This window comes from Eptatretus burgeri, chromosome 14, assembly GCF_056783735.1.
Source record: "Eptatretus burgeri isolate ZD-2024b chromosome 14, Ebu_testis_v1, whole genome shotgun sequence".
Classification (NCBI taxonomy): domain Eukaryota; kingdom Metazoa; phylum Chordata; class Myxini; order Myxiniformes; family Myxinidae; genus Eptatretus; species Eptatretus burgeri.
Genome location: NC_140974.1, coordinates 6,875,967 through 6,898,211, shown reverse-complemented (window position 1 = coordinate 6,898,211; position 22,245 = coordinate 6,875,967). Strand labels below are relative to the sequence as shown.

Sequence of the window (22,245 nt, the reverse complement as noted above, 5' to 3'; positions counted from 1 at the left end):
CCACAACGAGCTCATTATGGTGGTATCTAACACCATTGATATTGGCTACAAGATCCATATCTTTACTTGAACCGAATTCATCCCACCTTTTTGTGGAATCAGCCGGAAGATGTTATTGGCTCAAGTCTTTCAAGAACCGGCTGGCCAGCCTCACTTTCAATCGAAAGTGCAGGAATTTGTACTTTGTTCAGGGCACTTGCGATAACCCGCCGACTCTTCATGACAGACACCATGGGATTCTTAATGTCCACCAACTGATGCTAGCAGAGGAAACACCAAGCTTAACATCCATACGAGGGATGGTGCGCTTTGTAATGCAACGCCACACCTGCAAACCACCAATCCGACAGTTTATAGTCGCAACGGTCATCAAACCCAGACTCGACAGCTCAAAGGTAAGTGTGCTACCTTTCCACCATCCTGCTTAACTGATTGGCTTCTGCATTGTGTCTAGAAAATGAAGAGCTAGATTGGTTACAATGAAGCGTGCAATAGCCCCCTTCGAAATATTTGTTGAGAGATATAGTGGAACCTTTACAAGCAGGTACTGCTGGATGGAAAAGCTGGTTTATCGCTCTTTCTTTAACGGAAGTGTACCCTCCGATATAGAACATCCTGCAAGATTAAACACCTGCACAAGAGTTTGTAATTGGTTCTTATCACAGTGGGGGTGAAACTCAGCGTAGGCAACTTAGAATAGACCACATTAAAAGTTAGCCACACTGATATTCCACCTTACAGTACAGTGTCAAAGGCAGTGTCAATACCTCATGCGTTTAGAAATCCACATTAAAACATTTTCTCCCAAATTTTCCACATACCTTGCTCTCTGCATTTATAACTACGAAGGGCACTGTCGTGTCTGGCCACTTGATTTTGGGTGAAACGGGCTTGTCACAGTTCCATAAGACAACGATCTGTGTGAAAGACATCGGAGAAGGTACCGTCGTGAGAATGGGTTGATATAATGATTGACAGGCCGGAAGGTAATCAAAGTTCATGAGTCCGAGCTACTGGGTGTGATCTGGTCCACGGAACGAAACACGGCGGTACCTTTGTTTGTGCTCAAGTCACACGGAAATAAGTGATGAAATGCTCATCGTCCATTAATATACTTGATGTTGTGAAACTTAATTATTTTTTTGCGTATCTCCAAATTATTATTATTATTATTATTATTATTATTATTATTATTATTTTAAGAGATAGATGAAAACCCCATTGGCAGGTATACGCCACACTAAGATATATTCGTTTGTAAGCTGCTTCCAGTTTGCAGTTTCGTTTCATCTGGAAGGTGTGCACATTGTATGATGTACGAGCACGATTGCTCTTTGCATCCTCCCACAGTTACAGTTGGTATCGTGTGCAGCCTTTGGCTGCTGGTTGCATCATTTTCTGGGGGCGCGACTATTCCTCTGCCGCAGTGCCCTCTCGTACCAATACGTTGATACTCATTTCGCCGACCTCAGAAGGATGACGGGTCGAGTCAATCCCACCTGGTGTTAATTCAACTGCCGACAGGAGCTCGAACTCAAGGGTCTAAAATCTTCATACAGCCACCTTAACTGTTAAGCCAACACCAGGCTCTATCCTCCCACAGGAGGTTCTGCTGTGAAGTTACGAACACGTTGCATCAACACAAGTCATGTTGCGAAACGATAGACGCAGCAACGGTTGGACGAGGATGAGCGAGGTGGCCTTAAGGAACGGTGGGAAGTATAATGAGCGAGTTGGTAAATAAAGGAAGCACTCAGCAGCAGCAAAAACAAATATGTTCATGGTCAGAATCCGACAGAGGAAGACAGAAATTCCAAATGACCTGAGAGCAGTATTTTGACTTTGCGAGTGCCACGATGAGTTTCATGATAGGCTGAGACTGGGAAATCAGCGGAGATGTAACATAGATCAGTGCAGTAAACCACTCCGCTGGTTTGGCACCTGCAACAACAATAGGGAGTGGTGGTAGAGGTGGTGGTTAGGGGGTGGGGGGTAGGGCGTTTGGGTGGTGGAAACGAGCAGAACAAATCAATGCCAAGTCATATCCGTTAGGTGCACCAAGATCAAAGTGTGGAAAGTGTTGAAAATTAATCAGTCTGGTTTTAATCTCGCGAAACGGCACACCGCTCAAACCTCGGGATTTACACAGCTATTAATTGAGATGAACTTTGAAGTGAAGCAAACAATTACAGCATTTCTTCGGAGCACTCGAGCGAAGAGCAGTCAAAGGCAAAAAATATATGAGAATTCCAATGCTGAACGGCAACGATTTCTCACCCAAAAGTGCGTAGTAGAAAGGGAAGTCCAGGAGATGAGTTGAAAACTGCGGCAAGATGTGCAAACCCCCGGGTGCCACGTTCCACATAATTTGATTTCTCGATACGTGTTTGTAAATTCGATCTTGAATGATCTGCAAAGCATTTTTGTTTTTTCCCCCAGCCTTCACCGATTCTCTTAAATCAGTGGTTCCCAAACTTTTTTGTCCATGACCCAAAATTTGACATCACATTTGCCTCGCAACCCAAATGATACTGGTACCTAGTGTACTTATGATAAAAAAAAATTGTCAGAGAAAATGCTTTTGACATGAAAACCCCCCTCAAAAACTGAGATTTTGAGGGGGGGGTGGTTCAAGTTTGGGTCACGACCCTGGGTTTGGGAACCCCTGTCTTAAATCCATTCAATCCCGATCGATCGATGTCAGAGTGAATGCAAACATGAAATTAAATAAATAAATAAATAAATAAAAGACACCATTTTCACCCTTACTTCGAATGTCGTCGTGACAATTTTGTCTACCGAGGAGAAATACGTCTCCCACAGCATCTGTGTCTGCTGTCTGATGGACAGGATTTGGTCATTATCGAATGACCTCACCAAAGATGGAATCTGTAAAGGACGATGCAGAGAAAGCAAAAAGACCGGTTGATTGCTCTGACCAGACCGACATATCATTCGGCCAAAAACTACATGTTAAAATCACTGTAGAAGGAGTAATAGAATGGTGAAATCCCAAATGTGCAAACCCCCGACACACAGCACACCAATGAGTACGACGTACTCACACCTACCGAAAACAGCATCACAACACCTGGAAACTTTTGCAGCTCGGTTCGTTTTGGAACCCCCTGTTTTGTATTTTAAAGGACAACCAGAGTTTGAGGGCACACATGTTGGGGGTACATTGTGGAATATTTGGAGGGAAAGGAATGAAGGGGAGGTGAAGACAGGAAACAGTAAAGGGGGGGGAGGATACAGAAGATGGGTGGTAACACCTTCCGTACCTGTAAAAGCAGTCTCTCCTCTCCCTGGACAATGGCTTTTCTCCAGTCAATCACCTCTGAGAAGGGAAGCTCCCAGCCATTGCTGAGAAGGACGGGGATGCAGGCAGCCTGCGGAGAATGACACGTTTCAAGCCCAAATAGATTTTGACACAACGCAGTGAATTTGTCAAAATTTCTCATATCCGCTACACTCAACGCTCCCGAAAAACAAGGCAACTTTTGACAGGAAGTAGGATGGAGAACTAGTCTTAATTGTGAAGGCTAGTGTCATTCTACGTTGGCGGACAGGTAGAACGAATTGATTAAATCAGAAGAACGTTGAGTGAGGTACGCCATCCGCCGTGGGAAGCCGGAAGATGACGTTTTGGGTGTTAACCCTTCGTTGGAGCGAAATACGTTTTGATAGGACCTCGTGTGATAGAGAAAAACAACACAAAAAGTGTGAAAAATGGATTTTGTTTGACTTAGACCGATATAATTTGTAAAGATGTAATTTGCTTATAAGATCAGTCTCATAATCAGTAGAGTTGTCTCGAGTTACCTGTATCCATTAAACCATTATTTGGAAACTTTACATTGATATGAAACAACATGTCGATACTTGGGGTTTATCCACCGATAGATAAGTGGTGAAGTCATCCGGTGTGGTTAATAAGTGAAAAGCCTTGTAAGTTGCACTCTCAGAAGTAGCATGCGGTAGGATTGTCGTGAACTTTGAAGCGGAAGAGAGTGAAGGCGACTGAAAAGTCACTCCTTTTTGGGTTCAATGATGGGGGATCGAGGTGGAGAGGGAATCCTACATCTCTAAGGCCAACAGCAAATACACAAAAACGTGAAAATTGGAATTTGATACAAATGAGTCAAAGATATGACTTCACCCAGATTAAATGTCAATCCCGTTACATCTGAACTCAATCAAAGGTCATGTGAAAGGGAGAAAGAGAAAAAAAAAAGAGATAATTACAAGAGAGAAAACATGAGATGCTTCAAACTCAAGTTATGGTCTGAAGGATGATTTTTAAAGGGCACATGATCTTTGACCTTTTGAATTGAAAATCAAATCTGTTTATCTTTGTATTACAGCCGACACTTGTGCAAAGTCTGGCTGAAATCCATTCGGTGGTTCACGAGTTATTGTGGTAACAAGAAAACTGATAACGAACGGACAGACAGACAACCTGATAACACACTGCCACCTATAGCCTCCAGCTGCAGAGATATAAAAAGCATCGCTGGAGGTGAGATTTCATTATTTAATATGAAAAAGTTAAAATACAAATTGGAATGTAAGGCTTTATCTTGAAAGTTTTCAGAATATAAAAGCTAGATTGTTATGGTGATTTGACAAATGCATTCCTTGAGGTGATAAATGGTTACTATAGGTGGTAAATCAAGGGAATGCTAAAGCAGAGACAATCTGATGAAACGACCTGCATGCAAAGAATTCATGTTGGGGGGGGGGGGGGGAGAGAGAGAGAGAGAGAGAGAGAGAGAGAGAGAGAGAGAGAGAGAGAGAGAGAGAGAGAGAGAGAGAGAGAGAAGATACAGAGACACAAAGAGAGATAGAGAGAGAAAAAGCAAAACACCATGATGACTGTCTCCATTCATGAAGCTCATTGGATGACTTCGGCCTGGCAGAATTCTCATGTGTCAGAAAACTTTCATGGAATGGTTCGGCAGGCTTTCCCCTTAATGAAAGAAATGCTAAATGCAAAGTTGAAAGATATCCATGATCTGTGCACAACACTGCTGCAGACAACTGGATTTGCAATCAGAGAGAGCTACATGCTGCTGCCATGAGCAAGAAAAAAAAAACGGAATAAATTACGCCGGAAGGAAAAAATCTGTGGCACTTATACAACTGTGTATGTCTATTGGGAAAGCACATGTATGATGTGATCACTGGAAAGCTCAAAGAAATTCACTTGAACTTCAACATCCAAAACAAAGTGTGATCCACTGCGACCGACGATGGGTCCAACTCCATGAAGGCTTTCAAGTAGCTTGCTCTCAAGAAAGGAGGTGATCCAGCTGAGAAAGATAATGAACTGCGTTTGAAGATGTAGCTCCAATTCTGGATTGTTTAAATCAAGAGCACGAGTTCCCACTTCCCCCGATGGCAGCATTGTACTGCTGATAAACCCAACCTCATTGTTTCCAAAGATGTTGACTGGGAAATGTCGAAGATGCGTGCTCCGATGATGTTAAAATGTTAAAATGTTCAGCCATCTGGAATAAAGCCCACTGATCTTACTTGGCTGTTGAAGTTGTTGAGGATATTGCCAAGATGAAAATGACTTTTCTTTGCAACAAGATGGCATGATGGATGCCGCGCCATCGAGATATCCATTTCCTAATGTTTTAACAGGTCCAACCACGTTGGATGTTGGGTTGTGTAGTTCCTCCTTCCAGTTCATCAAAGTTAAGTTTCCAAACCACATTTGTCGTGCGTTGTTATCTTTTCATCCCTGTGTTGCAATTTGTGTTTTTTTGTGGTATGTTGTAGAATTGGTGTCCAGGTGAGTATCTGGCCGACTTGCCAAGGCCTGAGAAAGTCAGCATGAAAATCCTGTCTCTGACGCTGCATGCCTCGTCCCACTTTCTTTCTCCCAAGTGTTGTCCTTTCAGCCTCCTCAACTATATATTCCTCTGCCCTCTCCCTCCTCACTTCAAAAAAAAATTTAATTTATCCAAAATAAAGTTCACAAACTCATTCTGCCTGTATTTCCTTCCCTCGTTCATTCTTTGTCCCTTACTTTTTTTTCAATACCTCCAAATTGAATCTTGAGATCAAATTAATTGCTTCTTACTTCAAAAGTTATTAATAACATTTAAAAATGCTTCAATTTCCTTAATTATTTATCTATCAGGAACACTCCACATTTTCTTCTTAATCAGGATCTATTCCTCTTATTCACATTCACAAGGTTTATTTCCCAAAACTGCCTGACAATTGCTTTGTCCATAGTTTGTCACCCCATGCCGAGAGCACCACTTTCTTCTGTGCCTTCAACAATCTAAAACCTGATGGCACCATGATCTGTCTCCGGATATCTACATTGGGAATCATGAGGTCCAGTTTGCAGAAGTTGCCTGCACATGACTTTCACCTACACCTCATGTCCATAAATGGTGTCAAACCTCTCGATGTCAGTACCCTCCCCCACGTCATCTCTTACATGCCTGTGTCCTTCCAACTACACCCCTTCTGTGTGTAACCCTCTTCAGCATCCCTCCACTTCATACCACCCTTTTCTGCATCTGTCTCAGAGTTTCCCCATCACCCCACCCCCACCCATCTCCACCAACCTCCTCCCATCGAGCCTCTCTCAGATTCCTCTTCACCCCTGCCTCCAGATCCATCTCAGATTCCCTGTACTGCTCTTCTACCTATAAACCCCCAAGAGTACCTTTGGCTATGACATCATCTCTGCTCCCGACTCTAGTTTGCCTGTGTATTGTACCATCCTCCAAAATATGACGACTCCATTAACACTCCATCTCAGCCAACATGGACCAACCTTTAACCACCCAAGTCTCTCTTCCTGTTGCCGTGCCAATTGGATGTCAAAGGCAAAGTAAACTCTCTCACCAAACATGGCATTGTAACAAAGGACTTCTGTGGCTCTCTGAGCCTGACTCAATCTGTGAACTTTCCATCTTAGATTTCTGCCAATTGCAAATCCTCCCTTTTGGACCTGGTTATGACCAAAATTCCCTGCCAATGTCTCCTGCACTTCCACTGCTCCAGTTGGTTCATCTATTCCCAGCGAGCCACCTCAGTGCCGGTGAGTCTTGCATTTCACTCAAAAGCAGACTGGCAAGGACCGCAAGCTGCCATCTCTCTTCAGGACTGGTCTCCTTTATCTGCTGCTCTTGATATTGTCAGCTTAGGAATTCTATCACAGAAACCTGCTCTCTCTTATGTGCAGCTCCATCCCATCTCGTCTTCAATTATCATACCTTTCCTTCCACCCATGGTACACTGAATCCTAAGATCAGGCGCTTACTTTGAAACAACTTTCCTTCTCTTCCTGGAAGGCAAATCCGAGTGAAGGCAATCTCAGATCATTCCACAAAGCCCGCAACAAGTGTGTGTGTCCGCTCTCAGGAAAGCCATTAAACAACATATGTCCAACTTCAATAGTGAAATTTCAAACTTGTCTCCCTCCTCTAAAACCTAGTGGCACCTTGTTAAGTCTGTCTCTGGAGCATGCTCCCCTTCCATCCCTTCCCTTTCTTCAAATGGCACCACAGCCAACTCCGCTCGTGAGAAGGCAGAATGCCTCCATTCTGTGTTTGCTTCAAAATATTGTGTCCCCAACCTCTTTCGCTCTGTGTACTCGTCATACCCAGTTGCACCCAACTGCTCCCGGCCTCTGTCTTTTTAACCTGAGAAAGTGGAGAAACTTCCTAGTAACCATCAAATCTGATTGTGTAAATCGACCAGACAGTTTCAGCACAGTCCAAAAAACATGCTGTACTGCTCTTGCAGTTCAAATTCTTTATGCTCTGTTCATCCTATCATTTAATTTCCATTGTCTTCCATCTGCTTGGAAGTCTGCAAACATCAGTGCATTACATAAACAAATTGCAAAAACTGATCCCCTCAACTACACACCGATCAGCTTGCTTCCAATCATTAGCGAGGTCATGGAATCCATCATCGGAGTCGACATCAAATAATTCCTTTTCTCCAATGACCTGATCTCATATTATCATTTCAGATTCAGACCAGGTGGATGGAAGCCCTCAATGTCAGATATGAGATCAGGACTATCACTCGAGAAATATCTTAAGCATTCAATACAGTTTGGCATCCTTCATTACTCTCCAAACTCTCTGACTACGGCATTCAGGGCCAGCTCCACACATGGTTTACTGGCTACCTCTACTCTCATAGTCATTGCGTGGCTCTCAATGGAATCTTTTCATGTCCTCTCCCTGTCAAGGCTGGAGTGTCCCAGGTCAGTTTTCTAGGCCTGGTCCTCTCACAAATCTTCATCAACAATCTGTCAAAGTCTCTGGAAAATCCTTTCTATCTCTTTGGTGATGACGACACCCTTTGCCAGAAAATCCCTCATCCTCCAGATAGTCTTACAGCATCCTTTCCCAATCTGCATACCACAACAGCATCACAAACTGGTCAAATACTTAGACTATGCATTTCAATCGAAACAAATCTCACACCCTGACTCTGTCTCTCGGAAAAGACCATCTGGCAAACCTGCTCATCTACTTTCTCAAAAAATTTCATGAAGAAGTTCAGTCCCTCAAACACTCGGACCTCACTATCAGCCAAGATCTTGGGCAAACTGCATTTCTCAAATGGCCTCCAAAGACAGTCGTCGACTGGGCATCTTCTGTCATGTAGTCTTTCCTTGGCAAACCTGACGTCTGATTCACTTACAAGGCCTTCATCCGCAGCTTGATGGAGTAATGCCCTCCCCTCTGGGCTGGCTCCCCTGCCCCACATATTGCTTATCTTGATACCATGGAAACCAAGGCCTTCAAGATCATTGGAATCTCCCACGCTGAAGCTGAGTCTATGGTTCTATCAGTACACCATCGCAGACATGTATATGGTCTCTGTCTTCCAAGGCCTCATTTCTGGGCTTGCACCATCTGCCCTTTCTGTCCTCTCTGCTCTGTCCTAGAGTACCTATATATAGAGAGTAGCGACAACTCAACTATAGGCGCCATTTTGTTTCACTCTGGATAACGCGTGGTGCGTGCGCTACCGCTGTAGCAGCATGCATGAATGAAGCAATACATCAGGAGGGTGGGATACATCACTGGACATATATATTTATTCTCATGTTTTACTCGGCCAAAGATCTTGATTATAGAATCAATGGGGTTGAAAGTGATAAAATGTTAAAATGCATGTAGTCATTACACGGGAAACTCAGAGTAAGTTTGCCAGAGAACGAGACATTTGGGAGAAACTCGGCCTGTGTAGGCTTATGACATGAAGTTGAGCCAAATAAAAATCTCGAGTCCATAGGCCTAAGTTGGGGCCTCAATTTGATCCATACCTGCCCCTACCCATCCCTCCCCACCTCACCCATCTTTACTTTTTCATCTCACCACATTATCATCTCACCCATAACAAACAAAAACAACAAACACCGATACCTACATGTAATTTATCATAATAGTTACCACCCAACACGCTCTCAAACACACCAAAAAGTGACAATGCCAAAATGATTGTATCAGATTTCAAAAATTTCTTAACAATTGAAATGACCCTTTTTTATGGGCAAAGAATAGTTAATTGCACAGGCCTGCTATGCAATTATTGGATGAATCTATGAAGCACGTTCATGTCAAAATGCTTATGTTAAGTATTCAACTGGTACAATCTTGTGAAGAAACAGTCCATGAAAAATCGCAGTAGGTTTGACTTGCTATTTTATTTCTGTCAACAGTGTTCCATCAATTTGCAAGATGATGAACGATAAAGAAATGCTACAAATTATAAGTACAGGTAACTCTGCTTAACTTGAATCTCTTGGGACCACAGAAATCTGTTCGACGTAGAACAAATCTGCCTCACAGAAGGTAAATAACACGTCTTGCATAATACGGTTTCAAAATTTGTTTAAACTTGTGCGATTATTCGACTTAATAAGGCTGACTTACATGCATGCAGAGTTACCTGTATTGTTCATACACTGCAGGCATTTTCAAATTCAAGTGTATAAATACGTAATATCATGATTAGTTATATATTAGTGTTTACAGCAAAATTAATTTTGGTGAAATATTAACAACTTGACAGCAAGTTTTCAAGACAATACTACATGATTGATGATTCTGAACAAAAATGGAAATACACCAAATGAAAGTATGAAGGTCAGAGATTGTAGGCTAGATTTTTTTTTATGAAACCCCATCTAATGTGTTGCCATGGTAACCAAATAAACAGACAATTCATTACAAATTGTGTATTTTCATAAGATTGTGCAATTAAGTGATAAATATGTAAATTAATTGGGTTGCTAAATAATGATTGCCCATATTGTTAGCTTTCTAGATGCCAACATCCCAGACTACCATTGATCCTTACTGGGGTTATGATAATAAATAAGATCAACGGCATGCATAAAGAGGGCCCCCAAATTTAAAGCATTTCATTTTTGGGGCAGGCGTGGGGGCAGTGGTTCTATAGGTAATTTTTTGTTCCAATTTAATCATACAGGCTATAAATCAAATAAATCAATAATAATATCAATTGCTGCTATGATTGATATAATTCTTATTACAATAATCTTTACCATGGTAACACATTCAACGCATATACAGTAAGACTTATATACCATACATGTCAATGTCCATATGTGTACATTATTTTGCCCTTTTTTTAAGTCTAAAACTTGACTGGTTTTTGGTCAACATAAGAAATAGACAAATACCAAAATTGTTCATCAAATTACTTATCAAAACAACGAATTTTCTCTTCTTTCCATAGATAACAACTTCTAAAAGCTTAGATGTCCTTGAAAGTTTATATGGGTCACATGATGACATGCTTCCAATACCAGGAGCCGTACCTAAAGGCACTGTCGACGGCGAAAAGCTTAAATGCAGAAATTGAAAACGAAACCTATACATCCTGTACCCCTTCTCAGATTTGTTGCTGCACCCAAAGGCGCAACAACCCGTCATTTTGACTAATAAAGTTTCACTCAGTTTCAAACTCGGTCTCTCCGAGCTCACTCGGTGAAGATCTGGATTCGATGCGTAGCTTGGCGCTAGAGTGTGAAACAAAATGGCGCCCATGTGTCACGTGACCATCAAATTCTGGTCCCCCTATGTCGCTACTCTCTATATATAGGTACTCTACTCTGTCCCACCCCCCCCCCCTTTTCCCTTGAATCACTTCTCACCTCCACTCATTTGTTCCTTTTGTTCACCCATCTGTGGAACCAACTTCTTCAGCCTCCTTAATCTCATTCTTCCTGCTAGACTTCAAGACAGCTATTCACAACTATCTCAGATTATCTGGCCCCCACCAACAACCATAATCTTTTTTTCCCCCATGAACCCTCCCAAACCCACCGATTTCCAAGTTTCCAGTTTTTCCTTCCTCAGAGTTAGTGGCTGTATCCATCTCCCCCCCCCCACCCCCTCCCACCCCTGTCTTTCTGCTGTCCCTTGTCTTCTGCCATGGTCTGATCTGTTGCATGTCCTTTCTCCTCTACGAGCCTCGACATTGTATAGAAAACTAGAACGACACTCTTTGACATCGCAACATCAACATATATGCCTCCACCCACATTATTACATCATTTTACCAAGTTTGATTTAAATCTCTGAACCCAGATTCAAAAGATTAAATAATTATGGCTGCCAGACCATGTGTCCAATCACGTTGAGATATATATACATAGACAGATATATTCCACGTGACTACTGGATCATAATTGTGAAGTTTCATTTGAATTAATGAAGTGGTTCAAGAGAAACAATTTTTTTTTAAGATTTTCATTTAATCCAATATGCCTGCCAGACCATGTGACCTATTAATTATTCATGCGTACCCTAGGATCCCCAAGGCTTGCGGAACATGTGGGTGAATTTTCACCTCGATCTGCCAAGCCGTTCTGGAGAAGATTTTTGAAGGAATATTATTCAAAAAAAATCATTGCTGCCAAACCATGTGACTTCTGACGTCATAGGTGGATAACTTTTTGTTCCTCGTGGATCGGCAATCATACCTGTAAAGTTTCGCCTCAATCTGTTCAGCGGTTTCAGAAAATAAGGTTTTTGAAGGTTTTCATGTTTAAAAAAAAACAATAGCTGCCGAACCACATGAACGATGACATCATCAATTCCCCCCCCCCCCCATACAATTTAGCCATAAATGACCCTCAACATTTTTCATACTGATCGGATGAAGCGTTTGAAGTATGCAATTATGACGTCATAACGAAGGCACCTATGACATCATCAAAAAAAAATCACACTTGTTTCCCATGGGGAGTACTTCACATGTGCCAAGTTTCAACGGTTTCCATAGTGTGTTTTCAGAGATGCAGTGGTCCAGAGTTTTTCCTTTTTTGCAATATAGCTGCCACATCACATGATCAATTACGTAATATTTATGGAAAAAAAACCATTTTACATGAGTAGTCGCAACTATGGTGAAAATGTTGTGTCAATCGGATAAGCAGTTGCAGAGAAAACAGAGAAAACTCGAAGGGCACTCGGTAGGGCGCATACCTCCGCCACGTAATACCTGATCCACGAGAACATATCGAGCCCGTTACATTTTTGGAACATCATGATATACAGTACTATTTCGTTTTTGGCCCCAACTCTCAATGGTTAAGAATCACTGAAATTAAATAATTCTCGCATCCAGATTTGGATTCGGATCTTCACCAAAATCGAATCAATTCTTCCTTGCAACACACCCAACTTGTCCACCAAGTTTCATCCGAATCCGTCCACAACCCAACCTGTCCACCAAGGGTCATCCAAATCTGTCCGCAACTCTTTAAAATATCAGGCTATCTATCGGTTTAGCCCCATCTCTCAATGGTGAAGAATCACGTAAAAATTCTAGTATCCGGATCCGGATTTGGATCTTCACCAAAAATCTAATCAGTTCGTCCTTGTCACACACCCAACCTGTCCACCAAGTTTCATCCGAATCTGTTGCAACTCTTTGAAATATCAGGCTATCTATCGGTTTAGCCCTCACTCTCAATGGTGAAGAATCATGTAAAAATTCTCGGAACCGGATCCGGATTCGGTTCTTCACCAAAATCTAATCAGTTCGTCCTTGTCACACACCCAATCTGTCCACCAAGTTTCATCCGAATCCGTTCACAACTCAACTTGTCCACCAAGTTTCGTCCCAATCCGTCCACAACTTTTTGATATATTGTGTTAAATATCATTTTTCGCCCTGTCTCTCAATGGTGAAGAATCACTTCAAAAATTATCGTAGTCGGATCCAAATCCGAATGTTCAGCAAAATCTAATCAATTCTTCCATGTCACACACCGAACATGCCCACCAAATTTCATCCGGATCTGTCCACAACTTTTTAAAATATCCTGTACACAATCAAACAAACAAACAAACAGACATACAGAAAAGGGTGAAAACATAACCTCCTTCACCTTCGGTGGCGGAGGTAATTAGCATGGACGGACAACTCGAAAACATCGTGCCTCTGGCGACTTCGTCAGTGGAGACGACTTCGTCGTCAATATAACTAACAGCGACCGGTGAATCTGACGTCAAAAAGAAGAGCAATTTGTTGATTGTGCAAAATAGATCTGAGAATGCTTGGATGGGGAAAAGTTTCAGCCGAAATCAAATCATCCTTGTAAGACTATGTACAGGGTGTCCTTAGAGTCGCTTTACCCGCGCTAAATTCCTCACACCACAAATACTGCACGAGGTGTCTAAAAGGACTTGACGACAAATGCAGTGGTGTCAGGAGAATGATGGAGCGCATACAGATACAATGACTGAGTCATTGAATTATTGTAAGTACTGTACTCTACAATAAACCCTTCATATATAAAGAGTTTAAGAACAAATGCTTTCCTAAGAATAAGTAAAGCGATGTTGAGGCCTCCCGACAGAAGTGCTGCAGCACAGAACACATAACCCAGAAGTTTTCCACAGAGAGAAAACTGCTTCCAACATCATGAAGACAACAATATTCGATTTTTTTTTTTTTAAAAAGGAACACCTTACTTGTTCTTAGCTGTACCCCTCGACACCACTATCACGTCCATCGATCGTCATTTTCAATGGTGCACGAACTATCAGGATTGCAAAAGTGGCAGCTCTTACGGTTCAAAACTTCCGAATGCGGCTTCATCTGGAGAAGACAAAACAAAATGGATAAAATGGACGACAGGGCTATGCTGTACATTTAATTGATGCGAAACTCAGCAGTGACTCTGAGTCGAAGGATAACTTCTTCGATTGAGCAACCACCTATGGCCGTCCTGAGATGGGCTCCTGCGTTGTGTCGGAAACATGAAACTACCCGCAAGATATTGTCAAGTCCATTCCCTGTCGAAGAAAGGTCCTTTATCATTTGGAATCTTTTCATTAGTAGCACTGCCATCAAGTGCCCCTGCAGATTGCCTGTTAAGCCGTGGGAACGAGATAATCGCCCCATGGTGCAATCACATGGGCAAGCCTGTTGGCCAGGTCCTGCTGTTGTGTTACAATCGAGCAGTGTGTCCTTTTCCAGCCTGTGATCGAGAACCGATTATGACTCCAAGGGTGATGGGTCATCACATTGGAAGTACAATGTTTAGCTTTACAACATAATATACTGTAGTTTATTATGATGCCCGATTGTTTAAATTTGCAGTTTAATTAATGCCACCTTCTGAGCCATGTTGATATTGAAGAGACTGTATGTGGCTCCACTGACAAATCTCTCAGCCCGACCGAACCAGTTATTTGAAAGCAAGACTCAGTCTTCGAGCAATAAAGTTTAATCAACAATATCACCAGAATCGGTGGCGCGTCCGCTCCGAATCTGGGAGGTCGGTGGTTCGAATCCCGTCCGAGGCATACCAAAGACTTTGAAAATGGTGTGTGCTGCTTCTTTGCTTGCCGCTCGACATTTAAAGGACAGAGCACGACAAAGAACCATGAGTTAGTAATAATAGCACAAGCTTTGATGGGCCTCATGGTCTTCTCCTGCATCAAACTTCCTTGGAAGGGAACTCGTATTATATAACCATGAAGGAATTAATTTAGCGATGATTTATTTTTATGGGGCTCGGGAGGATGATGATGATGATCATGATCATCATCATCATCATCATCATCATAATCATCATGCTGATCACGTCTTTAACTGCAACAATTATTCCCATCTCGTGCGTTGGCTGGGGATAAATATGGCCAAAGTCCTTCACGAACTGGCTATCCTGGCCTGACATTAGATCGAGTAAGTTAAGGACAGGAATTTGGAAGATATTCAGGGTGCCGTCGATAGGTCACCTACTCTTCACGAAAGACACCGTGGGATCTTTCTTTAACGTCCATCAACTAATGCCGACAGACAGGACCTCCTTACACCACTGAGGAAAGACAGGACCCAGGGACGCCCGTTTAACATCCATCCGAGGGACGGCACACACATTGATGAATCACCCTGCCTCTGAAACACCGGGATGACAGTTTATAGCAAGGTCGGGATTCAAACCCAGCCGAGAAAGCACAGAGACCGGTGAACTATCACTAAGCTATCCCTCCAGCTTACATTAAAATGCAAATTTTTATTCTGAAAAAAAATCCCAAAAGTAATCTTAAGCATGAATCTGACGTCATTCACTTGGATTACCGAAATTATTGCATGATGTATCGATTACGCAAGAATCAATGTAATCAGTAATTGTCACAGATTGCTTTTTAAAAGCAACCCTCCCAACACTGGCTCTCCTGCTGAAACACAAGGATCCCGCAATATTTCTTCATTTATCCAAGGTCGCGTTATAGGCCGGTCAGTGCACCCAGATTGGCCGGCAAATTATTATCGAAGCATTCCTCTTGGCTCTATGAGCAATATCATCACCAATTCAGTAAAAAAAAAAGTCACAGTTGCCAAGATAAACGATCTTCTGCTTTTGGAAGTGATTTTGCAAGCGGGAAAGACAGGCCCGCTTTTTGTTGAACGATGTCTCAATTCTGCTGCACACCGGTCACGTGTTACAGAAACATCTGTTATTATTGTATAGACATCCGGTGATTTGATCAAATGTTCTTGAGGAAAGATTGCATTACACGCCACGTCTCTTGTATGGCCACAGTTGGAAAATGAAACAAAGCATTCAACTCCCTTGGATGCTCGGGGAAGGTGAATGCTTCAAAATCGATTTAGCATCCGAATGCTTTGGATCAGAAGAGGCCCAGATACGAATCCGGTTGATAGCACCTGCGGGAGCATCTGCACGGTCAGCCGAGTGTAACTGTCCAGATATCATCAATGTGAGGGAATTCAAGGAAACTCTCAAACGGATGCGAGGGGAGCTGGACGAAACCGTGATACTAAGCGTGGATTCAACGCCAAACAGGATAATACGAGTTCCATGACAAAGAACTTTCACGCACGAGGAAAATACGAGTCCCATCAAGCCTGCGCAGCGGTTGCCAACCGATGTTTGTTTCTCCATGCTATGTCCTTTTTAAATGCTGAGCATCAAGCGAGGAAGCAGCACGTATCGTTTTCAAAGTCTTTGGCATGACTCGGTCAGGGTTGGATTTGTGCCGCCAACCTCCCAGACCCAGAACTTCTAGAACCATTACGCCGATGAGTCTGGTGAACTCGTCGTGCCTGCAAAAGGTGGCTCAAGCATCAGAGACGAAATAAAAACATTTCCCTAATCTCGTCGATTTAAACATCGTACTTTTAACTCCAAAACGAGAGTGGAGTACAGTACTAACAAGAGGTGGACAAAATTGTTATGGCGGGGCCTTGCAGCTTTTTTGGAGCAGAGGGTACACAAGGCCCTTTGCTCTGAAAATATTGTACCAGCGACAACAGGCCAAGCCACCGAAAGGATGGCGAGAATTACTTGTGTGCAGCGGGAACAATGCTTGGCTGCACAGAAATCTGTGCTTTACAGGGAATGAGTGAAGGCTGTGGGAGGGCAAGCATTCGAGATGAAATGTTATTTCTTTTTATTTCTGAGCTCGCACATTTCACGGTAATGCCGTCGTGTTCCCAGAGTTTTTTTTAAATTATACAGTTAGTGTAAACCTTGGATAACTTCAGTTGGTCGTACATGGTTTTGACATTGCCGCTGTATTGTGACAATCCGGGAAGAAAATGTTCAGGGTTTGCGACTGACCACTGCACTACTCTTCGTACAAACACCGAAGAAGGCCTGCACTTGGTGCTTCTACGTGCCCCGATGGTACCCTGGGGGGATTAATGGGGAATCGAATTTCCAGTATAAGGTTCATGATCTGGTAAGCCAGTGAGCAAGAGTTAAGTGTTTGCTTGCATGTGTCCGCCCTAGTGGATCCCCAAAACACGAGGATTACAAAAGGAGGGAAGAGGATGCCAAAACCCTTTTGCTTCGAACTCCGATCGATCACCTCTTCTACAGGTGCGAGGGATCAGATAACGTTCTGCCGAAGCTGAGGAAGTTTATAGATTTCAGTTCTTCATGCAATCTTCAAGAGAAAATGTGTCATTCAGCAACGAAGGTTTTTGTGAGTTGCTCAGTTGCATCACAAAAGGTACATGCCATTAGAGTATCTGATCCAGCTTAACCGACCTGCAAGCAGGTATGCCTTTCATTCTGTTGCTTATCTGGAAACATCTTGATTGGACGATCATAGAGGACAGTTTGTATGAATGGAAAGTTCTGCTGCACAGAGTCACCCACAGTCATTTCCTTCCCAATGTAAATGAGTATCGTCATGTGACCACCAGCATTGGTAATTTCAGGACATGGACCAAGTTGCTGGTGCTCCACCCGAAGGCAGGTTCAGTGCTGCCACAGTAAACTCATGATGGCAAAGATGACAATGCATGGCATATACATTTGCAAACCCGGCAGTACTCAGGGCAGGAATTGTATAATCAACCTGCATTTTGCGGAAGACATTGTGGGATCTTTAACGTCTCCTCGTGATCAATGCTAACAGATTGACCACCCGGCTTAATGTGCATCTGAGGGACGGCACACTTTCTGATGCAACAGCCTGCCTGCGAACTAACAATTTGACGTTTTGTAGTGGGGTCTGGAATTAAAGAGCAGAGTAGACAGTTCATTGGTAAGTGCGGTACCTTCGTAGCATCCTGCCAGACTGGTTACCTCTGCCATCAAAATTGGTTGGAGGTTATGTTTTCACCCCTGTCTATTTGGCTGTCTGTTTGTTTCTGTGAGCAGGATATCTCAAAACGTTATGGACGGATTTGGCCGAAATTTGGTGGACATGTTGGATATGTCAAGGACGAATTTATTAGATTTCCATGATGATCCGGATTCAAGAATTTTCAAAGTATTCTTCATCATTGAAAGATAGGGACAAAAATTATATTCAGCACCCTACAAAAGTATTCACCCCCCCCCCCACCCCTCTCCCCTCCTCCAACATTTTCATCACATATTGATGCCACCTGAAATTATTTCATGGTGCTTTCAAATCAAATTTAACATATAGAGACTTCACAGATGACTCCAAAGTGATAAAGTTTTAAAAAATGAAGATAAAATGTGACTAAGTTTGATTAACAGAGAAAATCAGATGATTTTCAGTTACATAAATATTCAAACTCTTTCCCTAATTAACCCAAAATCACTTCAGGAGCAAATTGTTTGTTTGCAAGGTTACAAAATACATGTCATAGGTTTCACCTTGATATAATCAGTGGTTTAACTTAAAAAATTAATCTCCAACACTTATCTAAGGAGTTTTAAGGTTCAACTCACTTGGTCAACCAACAAGGTAAGCATGAATACCAATGAGCTTTCAAAAGATCTCAGACATAAAGTGGTGGAGAAGCACCATTTAGGAGAGGGTTATAAGAAGATTTCAAAGTCATTCATTGTCCCTTTATTTCCGGTGAAATCCATCATGAAGAAATGGAAGACGTATCATACCACCCAGACACTACCCAGAGCAGGTCACCCATCCAAACTCAGCAGCTGGGCAAGCAGGAAACTGGTTTAGGATGTCACTGTAAATCCAATTATGACTTTGAAAGATCTATAAAGGTCGATGTCCGAGATGGGGGTCAATGTTCAATCAACAATATCCTGTTCCCTTCACAAAGCTGGCCTCTATGGACAGCTGGAAAGAAAGAAGCCATTACTGAAAAAGACTTATCTAAAATCTCATACGGAGTTTGCGAAAACCCATCTTAATTATACTGCAGGCATCTGGAGAAACGTTTTGTGATCAGACGAGACATATATTGAACTTTTTGGTCTAAATTCAAAGTGTTACGTCTGGTGCAAACTTAACACTGCACATCACACAGTCAACACCATCCCTACTGTCAAACACGGTGGTGGCAGTGTCATGTTATGGGACTGCTTTTCATCAGCAGGGACTGGCAGGCTTGTCAGGATAGAAGGGACAATGGATGATACAAAGTACAGGAGAATCCTTGATGAAAACCTGCTTGAGTCAGCCATGAACCTGAAACTGGGTAGGAGATTCACATTTCAGAAGGACAATGATCTGAAGCACAAAGCTACAGCCACACTGGGATGGCTGAATATGAATAAAATAAACGTTCTTGAGTGATCCAGTCAAAGTCCTGACTTGAACCCAGTATTGCACATTTATGGCGAGACGTGAAGATTGCAGACCATAATCGACGATCGACGATCCCCATCAAACTAGAGAAATTTTAACGTGAAGAATGGGCAAAGATTTCACCATCTCACTGTGTAAAACTTGTAGAGACCAACCCAGATTTGTACACGTTTTTTGTAGGCATTCCTGACGTCTAACCTCCTTGAACGAGAACAGTGTTTAGTTTGATCTCTGCAGTTATTGGTTAAAAAAAATTCATTTGGAAAAATTGTTTCTACGTCATTCGTAATTCATCTAAATGTTGCATTCATGGGCGGGGGTGAATACTTTTGCATGCCACTGTGTAACACGGCACCTTAAAACGTTGTGGATGGATTATACGAAAACTTGGTCGATGAGTTTCTTCGGTGACAAGAACAAGTCAATTCGATTTTGCTTCAGGTCCAGATTCAGATCCGGCCTACCAGTGGGATACCACACATAAACCGTTCACCCTGGCAGAGGCATGCGCTCTACCGATTGTCGTTCGAGTTAGTAACTGCATTGTATCTAGAATATCAAGAGCAATATTGGCTAAAATGAGGCACATAACATTGAAAAATCATGATTTTTGTATTATTTATTTGCCCCTTATTATTTATTTGTGGAAAGATACAGTGGAACCTTTACAAGCAGGTGCTGCTGGATGGAAAAAGCTGGTTCATAAGTACTGTATCCCTTTAGGAAGGTATACCCTACGATATAGAACATCCCGCAGATGAAAACACGTGCACAATAGTTTGTAAATGCATTTTATAATTGCTGGGATGAAACCCAGCATAGCAACTCAGAATGAAGCACGTTACCAGTAAGCCACACTGACATTCCATATCCCAACCCAGCGTAATGGGACGGTGCACCTTGTGATGTAACTAACACCCTGCCCTGCGAAACAACAATCCGACATTTTAAAGCCAGATCTGGAATCAAATGCAGACAAGACAGCTCAAAGGTCACCTGTGCACTGTCCTGTAAGACTTGAAGGAGTATACATTTCCCAAAAGGAAAAGTTTTCAATATTTACCATGATTCCACACACCATCGATTTGGAGAGCTATGTATTATTGAGGATCATGGAGAAGCAAAGCTACGCGGCATCAAAAGGCATCAAAGTTATGGTGGAGAAATGGGGCCACTGGAGGACACATAAAGCAAGGGGATATATCGAATGAACAGGAAAATAGGAGGGATTGAGGTGGACAGGATGGGTGTGTGACCAGGATAAATTGATTAGATTTTGGTGAAGATCTGAATCCGGATCTGGATACGAGAATTATTTAATTTTTTAAGTGATCCTTTACCATTGAGAGATTGGGCCAAAAACGATATAGTACTGTATAGCATGATATTTCAAAAATGTATTGGGCCCGATATGTTCTCGTGGGTCACGCATTACGTGGCGGAGGTGTGCGCTCTACCGAGTACCTTTCTAGTTGAATATGTTCTTGTAATGTTGATGTGCCAACAGTGCTTCAGTCATTGTTTGAGGATTCTCGGCAGTCTTAGTTGTGTGATATTTCCCTTAATCAAGTGTTTGATCTAAGTGTGTCAGTACTCTCTGGTTATATAATAATCTCGGGGGAAAACAGTTTTCAAAGGACTGTTATGGCTGGCAGGAAGGCTGAGAGGTATGCACACTCGAAGCTGTCCAGCCTGTGTTCAAATCCTGGCCCAGCTATAAACTGTCATCTTGGTGCTTCACAGGTACATTGATTCATCAATGTGTGTGCTGTCCCGCAGACGGACATTAAACTGGGTGACCTGTCTGCTGGAATTAGTTGATGGATGTTATAGATCCTACAGTGTCCTGTGCACAGAGTGGGTGAGCTATTGCCAGCACTATAAACAAATTACAAATTCCTGTCCTAACCTACAGAGGCCATTGCATCAGCAGCGGCACAGCTATGCACTCAGCCAATGATGCTAACCTGAAGCCTTGTGCTAAACATTAAATAATAAGAATTGGCTGTTATTTTTTATAATCTACAATTATTTGAAACACTAGTTCCTTGGAGGGGTCAAAACAGATTCCCCCGAGGCTCCCGGGACTTATTTCTGCAAACCCTCCCAACCGTCAATAACTTTGAGGCATATCAAGGTAGAATGTGTTGTTATTACGTTATGTTTAAAAAACTCTCAAAATGGCTGAAAACATGCAGAAAGGTGTGCTCTCCCCCCACCTCTTCACTGGGGAGGGCATGTCCTCTCCAGGAAAGTGTGTTGTCATCTTGACATTCCCAGATCAGGACGCTTCCGTTATTACATGTGTCTCTACATCCGAGTTTAACACACACACACACACACACACACACACACACACACACACACACACACACACACACACACACACACACACACACACACACACACACACACACACACACAGTAATTTGGTGGTTTTTTATTGTTTCTCATGCTAAATGTACATGTATTTGATGTTTTGAATAATTTGGTGGTATTATATTGTTACTCATGCTAAATGTACATGTATTTGATGTTTTGAGTAATTTGGTGGTATTATATTGTTACTCATGCTAAATGTACATGTATTTGATGTTTTGAGTAATTTGGTGGTTTTATATTGTTTCTCATGCTAAATGTACATGTATTTGATGTTTTGAGTAATTTGATCGTTTTATATTGTTTCTCA

The 22,245-nt window shown here is 42.3% G+C and overlaps 1 protein-coding gene across 2 annotated transcripts in view; it reads right to left on the bottom strand.

The window, feature by feature from the left end:
• Positions 1-22,245, bottom strand: part of EXT1 (exostosin glycosyltransferase 1) — a 218,277-nt gene that overhangs the window by 19,276 nt on the left and 176,756 nt on the right. For both annotated transcript variants that reach the window (XM_085853626.1, XM_085853627.1), the window contains 5 exons: positions 3,285-3,392; positions 2,770-2,889; positions 2,278-2,410; positions 1,823-1,941; positions 822-917 (listed from right to left, as the gene is read on the bottom strand). In XM_085853626.1, the coding sequence (XP_085709752.1) occupies positions 822-917; positions 1,823-1,941; positions 2,278-2,410; positions 2,770-2,889; positions 3,285-3,392 (576 nt within the window). The remainder of the gene's footprint in view (positions 1-821; positions 918-1,822; positions 1,942-2,277; positions 2,411-2,769; positions 2,890-3,284; positions 3,393-22,245) is intronic.